Below are 15500 nucleotides of genomic sequence, written 5' to 3' on the forward strand. Positions count from 1 at the left end.
CGTCTTGTATAGCGGGAACCTTTCCCTCCTGATTCGACTTGAAGATTATTTCCTAAGAAGCTTTTGCTCTTATCTTTTTGTGCTCAGTCCCGACTTAAAAGGTTGACCTTGGTCCCGAGTCGTTCGCCCGTTGACAATATCTTAAATCGAGCCCAATGATTACTGTTAATCAGACATATCGTGGCACGTGAACATTATTCATTCAACTAGAGACCACTACATGCATGTGAGACACTTGGCGGGCATGCTGGCCTCCCGGCATGCGTCCCCTATAAATGTCCTTCTAGATGCTTATATAAGGGACTTTTTTGACAAATTTCACGCCGCAATACTACTAAGCTCAGGAACCTTTGACCCTAAGATTCTCACTCCCGAGCTCATTTACTTAGGCATCAAGCTCTTTTATTACAACATACACGATTGTATTCAAATACTCTTTACCTTACTACATACGAATACATATAACCGAGTGAAATTTACCACATCATCGTCAAAGGATCACAATAAGGTAAACCAATCTAAATTATTTATAACTGACCGACTAAAGTCAAGAAAAATTAATAGGTCGCTCGGGTCGAACAGATTAATTTTATCTTATAGTTTATGAAGAATGTTTTTATTGAAAATATAATTTTGACTTGTTTCTTACTGAAATAAGTAATTGTTGTATTTTCTTAAAATGGATTTGGTTTAGAGCTGAGATTCAACAAGTTTTACTACATGAATTCCTAATATTTACTTTTTGATAAATTATCTTCATTCAGTGAGTCTTAATGAAAATGTCTAATTGTCTACATTAAAAGTTTAAGTGAGAGGATAGAAGTTAGGAGTAGAATTAGAGAATCCAATTAGAATTTTTCATCAGTAAGTTGAGAAAGTAATTATGAACAGATACTACATTGTAACAGAGTCAGTAGTACTAAAAAAAAAATAGAAATTTTCAGATTCAACCGAGTAGGAGTTGGAGAGATGTTGGATTCATGACAACCGTTACGAATCAAAAAGTGACATTCAAATAACTAAATTGCGTAGCGGATATGCGGTGTAGTTTGCCAGGAAGACAAAGCCACCTGACACCTTGGAGTTTGAGAAGCAGTTAAGGTGATTTGTTTACGTTTGCTGGATACTCTATCTAATGACCCTTTAATATACTAAAATAAATATGAGTAAATGATCCACCTTACAATGCATGTCATGATGTACGGTATAATTTGCGAAATTCTGCTTGTGAAGCCACATAACTTTATTCATATATGAGAATATAACAGAAATTGATTCTTCAGAAGGTAGAGAAAAAAAAGAAAAGAAAAAGCCTAATTAAGAAATAAATTTTATTCAAAAAAAAAAAGGCACATTTTTATGTGGCTGCAACTTGGGGTACATTTTGGATTTAATCAAATTCTAGGGATCGGAGTTGAAGTGCATTTCTCATTTTTGCAGCTGGATATACAGCTATCCTGTTTCTCTTCATCTGCAGTAATAAAATAAATAAATAAATAAAATCAGTTAATTATATTAAATATTTTTATGACATATATACATACAACATTTAAGCAATTTGTATGCATTAATCCTAACAGCATGCACATAGGTAATGACATAGATAACTACCTTTTTTTTGAAAAGTATGGAGATTGAAACGGTTAAAGTAATGACAATAAAAGTAAAACATTTGAATTGACCAATCGTATTATTTTTATTAGACATAATTTTAATATGAGAGAGGTAAACTACTTCAAATCAATCTAACTACAATTCATTACTCCACCATTCATGCAATGATTCGATCTACTAATTTTAAAATGTAAGTAAAAATTTAGCATAGTTATTCATACAGAAAATATAAATAAATTATATATCAAAATGCATGGTTCATCGACTATAGTGATTTCATCACTCTACTCCTCAATTTGTGAGTTTTTGATCAAATTTTTACTTATTTTAGTCATTTAAACAAATAAGATAAGTACAAATTTGATAGTTAATGATTCTCCAATAATTTTATTTTTGCACAAGATTTTAGGAAGCAATGGAATAGAAAAAAAAAAAAAAAAGAAATAGTAATAAATGATGACGACCACCCTCAAAGCACTCACTGAGTGCTACTTGTGCGCTTACCAGCTGAATTTATTTCTTTTTAATTATATTGTGGGACGCACAGCATGAGACTAAAAAACTTGAGTCTCATGCAAAAACACTTCATATTCTCTGTTTTCCTTTTCTCATTTCCACATCACTCATTTTGTCTCAAGTATCACATTAGTGAATCAAATCAAATGCATAAAAAGGAGAGAAGATTAATGATACCATTGTTGTTGCGGCTGCTTTGATTAGACACGCATTGGTTAAGACAGTCGAGGGTACAATGGAAGACCGGACGCGTCGGGATCGGCGGATTATCGCAGTGCACCGGGCAGAATTTCAGGCACGCCGGGGCTGCCACTCCGGCCACCCTACATTCCCTCAGGCACATCGCGATGCACCCCAGTTTCGCGAAGTTTGCGGAAGCGGTCGGCGCCGCCGGCAACACAATCACCCAGGCCACCGCCGCCGCCGCAATTAGCTTCAACATTTTTCCCGCCATGCCGATCGATAGATGTCTTTTCTTCAGTTTGGGTTTGTTTGTTGAGAGTTGAGGGAAAATGGGGATTGGGAGCTGAGGTTTTATAGGGACAGGTTATGGTGTCGTAATCTTGGTTGGATTGATTTAGGTTGTTCATTTGGATGATATATGCATATATGTTGAAGAAGGTTAAGTATGGTTCGTTTTATTCCATTATTTCTTGATGTATCATGTAAAGTGCAACTGATGGTAGCTGGTTAACAAAATATTAACACGTAAATGATGGGGCAATTAATAAATGATACTTGTAATTAAAGGGGTCAAATTGGTATTTTGAACCACCTACTTGTACCTTTGAGATTTCTGTTACGCAATGAAAGTTTGTGTTGATTTAAAAAAAAAGGTGATCAAACGAGTTAAATTTTATAAGGTTGTACCTTGCACTCAAAGGGGTGGGGTCAAATAAGTAAAATATAATGCGTTAGAGCATCCTCAACATTTGTAGTTTTTGAAAAAAAAAAAAAAATCAGATGTGCGTAATTTGTCTAGCACGTGCAAACAAGGCCCCCCTTCTTCCTCCTCACCCCAGCACGTGCGGCCAAGACGCCACTTCTTCCTTCTCACCTCATTTCCCCTCTCTCGTCCACAGTTTACATCAGTCACTCATCCTCAAAAACTTACCAAAAACCACTAATGTGAGTACCCTTAATACTCAATTTAAGCTTGACTATAATAGTTTCTCTCAATTTAATTTTTTTTTTCTTGAATACTACTAACTCTATTACAATGTACTATCTGTTCATAACTATTTTCTCAACCTATTGAAGCACAAGAGTTAATACTCAATTTAAGCTTGACTATAATAGTTTCTCTCAATTTAATTTTTTTTTTCTTGAATACTACTAACTCTATTACAATGTCCTATCTGTTCATAACTATTTTCTCAACCTATTGAAGCACAAGAGTCAGTATTGCCTACACTGAGGCTCGAACCCACAACCTCCCGTATAAAGGGAAGGGTTTGATGCCACTCAATTTAATTTTAAAAATTCACGACAAGAATTAAGTTGGATATCAATTTAAAATATAATTTTCGTACTTGAAAATCATAACTCCAATTCTTACCAAACACTCTATTAACCATTATACAATATGTTTTTAGTACGCTTTATTGTTCTTATATAGTTTACAAATTCCTACACAAAATTAAAACTCCCAAGCACACTCTCAGGTTGTGGCTAGGTATTAAAAAAAAAAAAAAAAAGGAGTTGCACCCTAGAGTCTATGAAAGTAAAATTTGGTCGTTTTATAATACTCAATAGAGGTTAAAAACATAACTTTGAATAAATAATCCATTTAACATTCAACAGAAACAGCACCAAACACAGTATATTCCCTTTCTGAAGTTTTTCAAGCCTTAACAAGCTATCCTCTACAAAAATTTTGCTCAACCAGGAAGAACGAAGGCGGGGGAGATTGCGATTGTTTTTCGATTTGAGAAGCTGCACTTCAACCTTAAATCTTGATATGGAAGTAATCGGCGTCAAAATGATGTAATCTCACATACCCATCTTCACCACCACTCGCAAAACTATAGGCAAACCACAAGATTATATCAAAATCTGTCTAAATCTAAATTATAAAAGCAAATAAGCTCAACCACTGAAGTCCTAAACCGCTAATTAAGGTTAAAACAGATACCTGGAGGGTAGTTTAACATAAGTATAAATATTTCAACAGAAGTAATGGCTAGTATGTTCATGTAATAAATAAATAGAACAAAATATTACCTTTTCCCATCAGGGTTGAAAGCCAAAGCATTAATTGGTCCAAAGTGCCCTTTGACGCCACCGATTTCTTCTTGAAGAATCTAGGAAACACAGGAAAGAACATATTTTCAACACGTGCTTGATATTTGATACCCGAGGAACTAACAAAACCACCAGTATGTTACTCTAGGTAGGCGGCCTCAGGTTTAATACCAACCCCACAATTGTATCANTTAATACTCAATTTAAGCTTGACTATAATAGTTTCTCTCAATTTAATTTTTTTTTTCTTGAATACTACTAACTCTATTACAATGTACTATCTGTTCATAACTATTTTCTCAACCTATTGAAGCACAAGAGTTAATACTCAATTTAAGCTTGACTATAATAGTTTCTCTCAATTTAATTTTTTTTTTCTTGAATACTACTAACTCTATTACAATGTCCTATCTGTTCATAACTATTTTCTCAACCTATTGAAGCACAAGAGTCAGTATTGCCTACACTGAGGCTCGAACCCACAACCTCCCGTATAAAGGGAAGGGTTTGATGCCACTCAATTTAATTTTAAAAATTCACGACAAGAATTAAGTTGGATATCAATTTAAAATATAATTTTCGTACTTGAAAATCATAACTCCAATTCTTACCAAACACTCTATTAACCATTATACAATATGTTTTTAGTACGCTTTATTGTTCTTATATAGTTTACAAATTCCTACACAAAATTAAAACTCCCAAGCACACTCTCAGGTTGTGGCTAGGTATTAAAAAAAAAAAAAAAAAGGAGTTGCACCCTAGAGTCTATGAAAGTAAAATTTGGTCGTTTTATAATACTCAATAGAGGTTAAAAACATAACTTTGAATAAATAATCCATTTAACATTCAACAGAAACAGCACCAAACACAGTATATTCCCTTTCTGAAGTTTTTCAAGCCTTAACAAGCTATCCTCTACAAAAATTTTGCTCAACCAGGAAGAACGAAGGCGGGGGAGATTGCGATTGTTTTTCGATTTGAGAAGCTGCACTTCAACCTTAAATCTTGATATGGAAGTAATCGGCGTCAAAATGATGTAATCTCACATACCCATCTTCACCACCACTCGCAAAACTATAGGCAAACCACAAGATTATATCAAAATCTGTCTAAATCTAAATTATAAAAGCAAATAAGCTCAACCACTGAAGTCCTAAACCGCTAATTAAGGTTAAAACAGATACCTGGAGGGTAGTTTAACATAAGTATAAATATTTCAACAGAAGTAATGGCTAGTATGTTCATGTAATAAATAAATAGAACAAAATATTACCTTTTCCCATCAGGGTTGAAAGCCAAAGCATTAATTGGTCCAAAGTGCCCTTTGACGCCACCGATTTCTTCTTGAAGAATCTAGGAAACACAGGAAAGAACATATTTTCAACACGTGCTTGATATTTGATACCCGAGGAACTAACAAAACCACCAGTATGTTACTCTAGGTAGGCGGCCTCAGGTTTAATACCAACCCCACAATTGTATCAAAAGGGGAACTATCAAAACAATCAATATATGTATATAACGCTATATATTTCTTACCTTATCAAAGAATTTAGCCTCAAACTTCCCAGCACGATGGTCAGTGGTTGTTACAGCAGATGCATCTTGACCACCTCCAAGCACAATCTAAATAGCAATGAAAACGCATTAAATATGAACGCATACCTCATATGATGATTGTATCTCATGCATAGCGAAATTATTATAACGTTGCCAATTCCCTAGGAAAGGTTAAAACTTTGACTTGCCACTTGTTAATATTTGCTGTTATAGTTACACCAACACTCCGAAGAATAAAGAAAGCTAGTAAGTTAATGTCAATTCAGTTTAATTGTTCCCTTTCTGTTCCAAAAATTCCGTAATGCTAGGACAATATCAGACATAATTCAGAGATTTTCTCAAGTTAAGAGTTAATGATTTCTACCAGTCACCAGCCATGTCTGTATTTGTGTTCAGTTTCCAAATTTTCATATTTATTATAACTTCTTTAGACTAGCAACAATAACCAAGCTTACATTTTCAACATTTACAGAAAAAGGCAGCATGTAAGGCATGATACATAAAAATGGAGAAAATTTTGTTATGAGTAACAAACAATATGAATATTGCACAAAGATTTTGTGATAAGTAAATGACAGAAGGAAAAACAGCACAAAGATTTTTTTATTTTTTTTTAGGACAACAATGAACAAAGACTAAGTTAAGATTAGTGGTGTGTTTTACATACATGATCCAACAGCGGTGACATTGTAACTGCATTCACTGGGCGCTCAGTCACATATGTCTTAAGAAGTGTCAAGGTTCTGATATCCCAAAGCTGGCATTTATATAAATATATATTAGTCATCAGTAGGAAAAGAGAGAGAGAGAACACATAAAAAGCACAGGGAGAGAAACAGTGACTCGGATTAGAGGGTTGATGGCCAAGTTACCTTTGCTGATTTATCCAAAGAACCTGTTATAAAGTGTGATCCATCAATGGATTTTGCCAGAGAAGTAATCCCCTTCTTGTGACCAGATTCCTTGTCAGACTCCTTAAGTAGTTTTCCAGTCTGTCAATTTTTTAAAGGAAATAAAAACTTCTGGCTTCAAGTGAACTAGTAAAGCCATCTTTGGCAATTCAAATGAAAGGAAAAATATTTCCAACAAGTGCCTACAAACTCAGCATAAAACAACTGGAAAACCAAGCAAGTACTTGGAGAAGCTAAAATTCTACTTCTAGAGTTCACACCACACCCTTTCCTCATAAAACAATATACTAAACATACCTCAGCATCCCAGATGCGAAGAACAGAATCTTCACCACCGCTTATAATTGTCTTATTCAAAGGTCCCCAAACAGCTCTATTGATCCTTCCCTGGTGGCCCTTCATGATAAGCACAGATTCACCCGTTTCTGAAATAGAAATAGATGGTTATTTAGCCGTTGATGATCAGTAAAATCATCATTTGACTAATGGCAGCTGAGTGTTTAAAAAAAAAAGGCACAAAGAAGAACTAAATGCACATGTTGGATGCATAATCAAAACCATAGATGTGTCACCAAAACATCACAAAACTCTTCATATGGAGAAATATATTATTCATTATTCCCAAAATATATTGTTTAAACATGACAATCTAAATTTCAGAAACTTGAACACCAAAAAAATGCACAAAACTTACGGTCTTCAGGATCGCTAGCAATTCTCTTTACGTGGATAGCAGAAGGCAGCCCCATGAACGGATCAGTGGTCATGACTGCAAGCTTATCCCCAACAGCAAAGTCCACAGACCTTCCGGGAGAGTCAAAGTTGAAAGTGAACAGCTGAGTGCCCGTCTTAACATCCCAGAGCTTAGCCGTCTGGTCCGCACTTCCAGTTATTAACCTACTTGAATCCCCTGTACACAAAATCAAAACCCTAGTAAATCATCCAACCAATTTGTTAGGCTTCAGCTCTTCCTCTCCTCCCTCCCGCCAAATATACAGCTCATGAAGTTTATACGATGAATCACGATAGAAACACAAACGTTCCGGCATAACCGCATTCCGTTACGAAACTATGCAATCTAAGAGAGTAAGCAGGGAAAAGAGGCTATACGAGAGATGTCGCAGCACCAAACGGCGCCGTTATGGCCGCGGTAAGTTCCGAGGCGCTCGCCGTTGTCGGCGAACCAGACGGTTGGGTTGTGGTCCTTGGCGCAGGAGAAGAGCAGATCTCCTTCCCGGTTGTACTTGAGGAAAGTGAGCGGCCTCTCGTGGCCTTTCATCAATATCGGCCTCATCTTCTTACTTTGATTGCGAGTCTGCAAATTCTTCTGATTTCCAGAAAGTTTGATTGGACGGGAGAGATAGAACAGAAAAACCCTAACTGCAGTTCTACCTCACCGCTAGAAGAAGAAAGATGGAAGACGAAAATAGAAAGATATTCGGATCCGGTTTCGGGTTGTGCCGGCCTTGACCCGGTAAATCCTTTGGGTTACACTTTTTGGATGCAAGCCCAGTATCCCACAATCAACCCATAAGAAATATCTGGCAATTTATATCGTGGACCAGGGTTCACAGTATTCTGTGGACCCTGATCCAATACACAAAATTTAACCTCATAATGTACAAAATTTGTCTTCAATGTAATTTTTAAAAAAAAAATGTTAATTTTTTTTTTTACAATAAAAAAGTTAATTTAAAGAAAAATTGCACTTTTCGACCTTAAATTATAGGATAATTATAGAATTCGTCTAAGTGTTGGTCATACTCACTTTTTGTCTCTAAGTTATAATTGAAGTTACACTTTTTGTTCCTTTACAAATAAAACATTAGGGACAAAATTTGCAATTTTAGAATAACTCATGAACGAAAAGTGAGCACGAAAGGATGAAAAGTGTGATGCTAATAATAACTTAGAGACAAAAAGTAAGCATGACCAATACTCATAAACGAATTTTACAATTATCCTATAATGTAGAGACTGCAATTTTCCCTTAATTTAAACTATTGAGAGTGTGATGGATGGTGGGAGTGGTAGAAGTGGTGGTGGCGACGACAACGGTTAGGATGATTGGTTATTCCATTGTTGCCAACGGAAAATGACTTCCTCTCAAATAAGGAGAAGTCATTTTCCTAAAAATATTAACTATTTTCCATTGATCCGTCCATTGTTTTCTATTAACTTTAAATTTTCTTTGTTATCAAACACTGAAAACTCAAAAAATGATTCACATAAATTATTTTATGGATTTTCAAATACACCCCAAGTGTTCAAATCACCGAACTTTTCATGACTATTTTTTGTGACTGAATCTTGGTCCATCATACCATTTGTGTTAGTAAAGAGTAAAGACTAAAATAAAAAGAAAAGGTACACATAATATTACTCAATTTTCCTTAATAAAACGTGGGAAAATCAAGAAGCAAACAAGTACATAGTAGATAATGTAATGTCTCAATTGACTAGGTGGGAACACTTTGTTCCTTCAATTTATTGTCCCATTTGGACAATATATACAATTGTGCGAAGAGGAAATAGAATCATGAACTCGAGGTTTTAACTGTCCTTGTTCCCAGCAAAGTATGCTAGAGGTCCAACAATGGCGGCATTGATGTACGTCGTAGGCTCCGAATGGCTGTAATCCGTCCGTTGATCCGCGAAGAAATCGTTTTGATTCGGGCCACCCACTATGGCTCCCACCAAAATATTCGGGTTAGCGTTTGGTGTGAAATAAAAAGGTGAAAACCCGCCCTCACAGTTGAAAGAACGAGGATGAATGGTCATGGATGGTAAGGACGACCCTCTGTGGTGAATCCTTCTAGGGTAATTCGTTCCGTATCCTACCATGTATGACATGCTCATCGGATTTTCTCCCAGAATATAATCCACCTAATAATATTCAGATAGTTAATAAATAATAATAATCAAGACAACAATTGAAAATTTGGATTAAAATAAACATGTCCCGAAAGAGGTGACTGAGTGCATTATTCACTCTTGCCAACACCCCTTGTACCCGTGCACAGGGTTTTCCTAGTGTGGTTTACTTTTATTGTGTGATTTATGGACTATTACACAAGAGCGAGATTTACTGCACACCATTGAATAATGGTTGCGGGTTTCCCCTATCGCGCGAAAAATAAAATAAATATGCATGAAGTATTAACCTGTCTTTTTGCGAGGCTTCGTAGAGTGTCATGAGTAATTAAGAGGTTCCCACATTTGAAATTTCGTTTTGTGAATGCCATGTACTTGGCATAGGTTGTGATCAAGAATGTATTGGTTGTCACATACTGGAGATTATCTTCGGGCAACTTGTACATTAGGCCACCTACATTGTGTCATATAATAAAAAACGTAATATATTGCACGAAAACTTCGCTTTTAAAAGAAATAAATGAGACATTTTACCATAACAGAGACACGTGAAAAATCAAATCATCATACATGACTCTCTATTAAAGGTGACCTTATCTAATTCGCCCCGAGCTTCCATAGAGGCATAGAGGAGGACTACAACCAACACTATAATATAAGAATGGAAAGCTAAAGTGTGCATAAGTGATATTGTTACCTTTTGTATATTGTATGGAAGAGTAAGGATTATTAGGGAGAATTTTGCACATGAAATCCTCAGCATGCTGTCTGTACTGGTCAAATCTTTTATCATTTCCAATCACTGCCCTCTGAAAAAAATAAAAGTTTATCATGATTAAAGGTGCAAATGTGTAATTTTCCAACATGGATACTCAATTGTTTCAAGGTACTAAAGTGATGCAAGCTGTCACGACTTTAGCCCCAAAGACTTTAACACCTTGACGCGATAATGGTAAATCACGATAACTTAGTAGTCTTTTAAACAGAAGGACAAATGTTAGTACTACAAGGAGCTCATTATATTGGACGAAACGTCACACTGCGACTGTTTTTTTTTTTTTGAGTACTATTGACCATGTTACATATAGTATCTGTTCATATAACTCAACTTATTGAAGTTCAACAAGCCAATATCGACTCCACTGAGGCTCGAACCCCCCCATTTCGCACTGCCACTATTAGGGGTTGAGTCTATTGCACAGGGTTTTTCCTAATGCAATTTACCTTTTCATGTGCCATTCTTGAGTAGTGATTGCGAGTTTCTCTCATCACCAAACAAACAAATATATATATATATGTATATATGTATATATTGTTGTTTTTACAATCTTACCCTTGACAGGAGAACATAGGCCCCAGAGAATTTGTTGTCCCAGCTAAATAGGTCTGGCAAATCATTGGCTCCGAGGGAGTTGATGAAGTTGTAATATGAAACGTCGTTTGTTGCTCTTAGTAACCATGCTGCTCCCCACAATAACTCATCCTGCAAAACAAATTAAAATTTTCATCATATTCTTATTGCGAGATAAGACTAGTTCAGTTAACTTTCGGTCAAACTATTTATGTTTAAGGTAGTGAAACTCATTTCTTGTTATTCAATAATGCAACTTATCTCACATTAATCTTTACACTACATATACGTACTTATCTCAAATGGCAATTACGACTCAAGAGTGTAATGGCAGGCCCTTTTTGCTATAAGAAGTCACCAAGTTAACAGCCGAAACAATTTGACTATGTTGCCCCTACCTTGTTTTATAGACTATATAAGTCAATTCTAATCCTAGTTGAACATGGGATTTGTACCACTAACCCAAAACTATAACCAAACCAAAATCAAGACCAATGTCACTAGACTATTAGGAATGGTTCAATGCAACTAAAAATGGTAAAATTTCTGCAAAAAATTTCACAGGCCAAACAGTACCTTGTACCCAGAATACGAGCAATAGAAAGGGCAAACAGCAGAGCCAAGAGAATCACTATAAGAGCCTCTATACTGAACAGCAAACCGGAAAACTTTCACCGCGTTTCCAAGAAGCTTCCGGGCATACTCCGGGTCGACCCGCCGGAAAACCAAGGAGGCGGCGGCCAACGCGGCCGCCATTTCTCCGGCCACGTCGGAGCCCGGTTTACCGGGAGACACCCAGTAGACGCTGCGGACGGTGTCCATGTCCTCGGGGCGTTCCCAGCACTTGTGGTCGGCGTTGGGGTCGCCGACGCCGACGAAGAGCTTCCCCGGCGCGCCATTGGCGCACTTGAGGAAATAGTCGGTGGCCCAGCGGATGGCCTCCCGCGTGGCTTCCAGCTGCGGCCCCAATCTCCGGCCGTACTCCAGCGCCCCCCAGGAGAGTAGTGTGGTGGTGTAGGCCATCGGAAAGTTGAACTTCACGTTGTCGCCGGCGTCGTAGTATCCTCCACTCAAATCCACCTGCCACATTCATCATTCTCTAGTCAAGTTAGTCAAATTAGTTAAGTTATTAATTTGATAAGTGGTAACTATGAGCTTGTAAATTTGACTATCAATCTGTTATTACGTGACATTTTATATCAACTATGGATAACATGGTCTTTCTTAATTTGAATTGATTAAACTGTTTTACCTCATTTTGTCAAATAACTTAGACTGATTTACTTTCTTACAACACTTTAGTTCTTTAGCCAGTCAGTTATAGATAACATATGATAATTTTTCTTGATTTTATTAAGTTAGGTAACCCGACTGGTGTACCCTTTTATGATCAGTTGTCAAAAACGACCAACTATGAATAAAAGCAAATTATTCTATAGATCTGGGTTAAAAATAAACAACTTCCATACTGAATGTTCGTAATTTATATATACTAAATGTTCACAACTGAAATTGTGAACATTCAATATGCAAATGAACAAGGATTCATAGTATAATATTAATGAATACTATATATTTTTGTGTAATCTTTATCAATGTGATCACAAGAGAATATTTTTGGCTAATAAATTGAGAATTTTTCTCGTCAGTCAAAATAGAAGCATTACTAGTGCAGAACCCATGGGTTTACAAAAAAAAACCCATGAAAGACAAACACTTACATTTTGAAGCGAACCGTCGAGGAGGCCGGAATCACTCCTCCAATCGATCTCCTGGCCGGCGGGAAGCTTGCCGGATCTTTGTCCCTGGAAGAAGAGGAGAGATTTCTTCAGTGCATCTCTGTAATCCGGGTCGCCATGGGCAGTCTGCAAGGAGTAGAAACCCAACAACAACGACAAGAACAAGAACATGGGACAGACGATGAAACCTCTGCTCTGATGAACCGCCATTGCCGTGAAACCTCAGCAGCTCCGGGAAGAAATGGCGACGTTCAACTGCAATGGTGGGGTGTTTATATATATAGGGCGAGACAGGAGAGGGCATGAAAATTGAAAGAAAACAACGCAAATTTGGGCTTTTTCAACCGAGTGTTGTCTGTTTCCTTCTTTTAGTGTGATGTGTGTTTTCTCGAGGCTTGTACTGCGTTTTCTAATCACCCGTAGAAATTTTGCTTCTTTTTCTCGTCTTTTAACGCTCTGGTTGACCAACGACTTCGAGTTCACGAATTACCACTGTGTATACATTATGTCATTATCTGCCTAGTAGAAATCAGGTATGGTCGCACTCTCCCGTAAGGTCACTATTGTTTACACCACTTGATGTTAAGAAATGGACCACTCAATATTAAAAATGCAACACACAAATATGCAGAGGTACACATCACCACAAAACACACCACCAGGTATAAAAAAAACACCACACAGTGTTCAGAAATGCACAATTAGAAACATGGGAGTTATGAGATGATTTTATGCATTTTCATTGTGGTGTGTTTCTTAACATTGAGTAGTGCATTTCTTAACATTGAGTGGTGTAGCGCACCGACCGTACGGAAAGGCGCGACCACATTTAAATAGAAATAGAAATATATATATATATTGTGGTGCATTTATGTGTACCTAATGATGAGTGACCGTACAAGAACCATTATCTGTACATAAATCTGACTATATATATATATAAATATATATATATAAAAGACCAAACAAGGTAAAAAGTGTGTTGAAGTGTGAACTTATGAATGGCACCCTGCAGCACTTTTCTGACATGTACAAATGTATTCATGACTTTTACATGTGTACATATAATAAAATGCACTTGATATTATTTTGGGTGCACTCAAAATTTAAGATAAATAGCAAGACACTATTGTACTTTTTCTTGTTTAGAGTCGTTGATCTTCCCAGATCGACAACTATAATGAATTCTCTATTTTTTTTTTCTTTTCTACGTACCGGTTCCCTCAAGTATGCCTCTGCATGTACACTCACAATTGAAATACCATAAAGGAAGAACATAATGAAAAGAAATAGACTATACTCTTTTGAGTCATAGTCTCACATGAGTCCGGTCAAAGGAGTTAGGTTTTTCATTTCGCCGAAAATATGAACTAACACAACTCCTCCACAATTACTATTTTGTCACTTGTTAGTGAGAAAGTCAATACATTTGTTATCTTCTATTAAAACTTGAAAGATTTTTATAAATACCAATTTTTATGATAGTTTTTTGCAATCCAATAAAAGAGTATAACTTTAATTTTCTTGACCACAATGCCCCCTCTGATTGTATGTATATACATTGTTTTTTTTCATTGTTTAGAGCTATTGATCTTCTCAAATTGACGACTATAATTAATTTTTAATTTTTTATTGGGATCGGTTCTTCTCAGTTAACCTATATATATACACACACGCAATCAAAAAAACAAGAAAGAAATGAAAGAAAGAGCACAATGAAAATAAACCAACCATATTTCAATCCTTTGAGTCATAGTCTTGCAAGAGCCTGATAAAGGAGTTAGATTTTTCATGTCGTCGAAAGGTGATCTAATACAATTTTTCCTTAATTTTTTGTTATCCGTATAAACTAACACATTTGCTCCCTTATCTTAAAACGTACTTCTAAAAAATTTTATAAACACCGTCCTTTTTTACGTTTATTTTTTGAAGTCCAATAAAGGAGTATACCTACAGAAGCTTTACTTGTTGACCATGATGCCCTCTCTGAGTACATTATTGTGTGGACCATATACAATTAATGCTAACCATAATAAAAAGTACATTTTTAATATATTAAAATTATATTATTTGTGTACTGAATATACATTACACAAAATAACGTATTTTTAATTTATTACTCAAGTAATGTACTTTTCTTGATTATAATGTACATTTTTAATATAGTAAAAGTACATTATTTATATATCGAATATATATTATTTGATAGTATAGTACCCACAATAATAATTGCACCGCTTTTTAAGTTAGGCCCACCTTCATGTTGAGGAGCCAATTTTTTCTTTATCAGTCCAAAACCCTCGCCGAATTTTCCAAAACTCAATCGTGAAAAGTGTCAGTAGGCCCAATTCTCTGTTACAGGCAAATTATGCCGTGGACCCAGGTCCACCTTGCAAGGTGGATCTGAGTCCAAAACTACGTCGTTTTGTCTTTTTTTTTTTTTTAATTAAATTAGTAAACACATTCCTAAATTAGAGTTGCCCAAAAATGTGTGAATGTAGAGGTTTCAAAGTGTGAATGTAGAGTATAGAAATCGTGAATATATACTTATGATTGTGTGAATGTAGAGTTGCCTAGAAATGTGTGAATGTAAAGGTTTCAAAGTGTGAATGTAGAGTATAGAAATCGTGAATGTAGAGTTATGCATGTGTGAATCTGTAATAGAATTAAGAAGTTCTAGCAACTTAT

General features: G+C 36.0%; 2 protein-coding genes and 1 long non-coding RNA gene across 3 annotated transcripts; all 3 read right to left on the reverse strand.

The window, feature by feature from the left end:
* Window positions 1-3848: 3848 nt before the first annotated feature.
* Window positions 3849-4546, reverse strand: LOC116026079. The gene is made up of 2 exons (XR_004099775.1): window positions 4354-4546; window positions 3849-4154 (listed from the first exon to the last, which is right to left on the reverse strand). It is a non-coding gene; the product is annotated as an uncharacterized LOC116026079 (long non-coding RNA).
* Window positions 4547-5145: 599 nt separating this feature from the next.
* LOC116024593 (eukaryotic translation initiation factor 3 subunit I-like) lies at window positions 5146-8255 on the reverse strand. Its single transcript, XM_031265519.1, has 8 exons — window positions 7959-8255; window positions 7543-7758; window positions 7146-7273; window positions 6810-6929; window positions 6605-6694; window positions 5917-6003; window positions 5651-5730; window positions 5146-5451 (listed from the first exon to the last, which is right to left on the reverse strand). The coding sequence occupies exons 1-8, from the start codon at window positions 8140-8142 to the stop codon at window positions 5376-5378; spliced, it is 981 nt and encodes a 326-aa protein (XP_031121379.1). The 5' UTR covers window positions 8143-8255; the 3' UTR covers window positions 5146-5375.
* Window positions 8256-9203: 948 nt separating this feature from the next.
* On the reverse strand, window positions 9204-13264 carry LOC116024718 (endoglucanase 3-like). Its single transcript, XM_031265692.1, has 6 exons — window positions 12795-13264; window positions 11650-12153; window positions 11056-11205; window positions 10420-10531; window positions 10013-10176; window positions 9204-9734 (listed from the first exon to the last, which is right to left on the reverse strand). The coding sequence occupies exons 1-6, from the start codon at window positions 13020-13022 to the stop codon at window positions 9402-9404; spliced, it is 1491 nt and encodes a 496-aa protein (XP_031121552.1). The 5' UTR covers window positions 13023-13264; the 3' UTR covers window positions 9204-9401.
* Between the last annotated feature and the right edge of the window lie 2236 nt (window positions 13265-15500).

This window comes from Ipomoea triloba, chromosome 7 (genome assembly GCF_003576645.1).
Source record: "Ipomoea triloba cultivar NCNSP0323 chromosome 7, ASM357664v1".
NCBI classification, from domain to species: domain Eukaryota; kingdom Viridiplantae; phylum Streptophyta; class Magnoliopsida; order Solanales; family Convolvulaceae; genus Ipomoea; species Ipomoea triloba.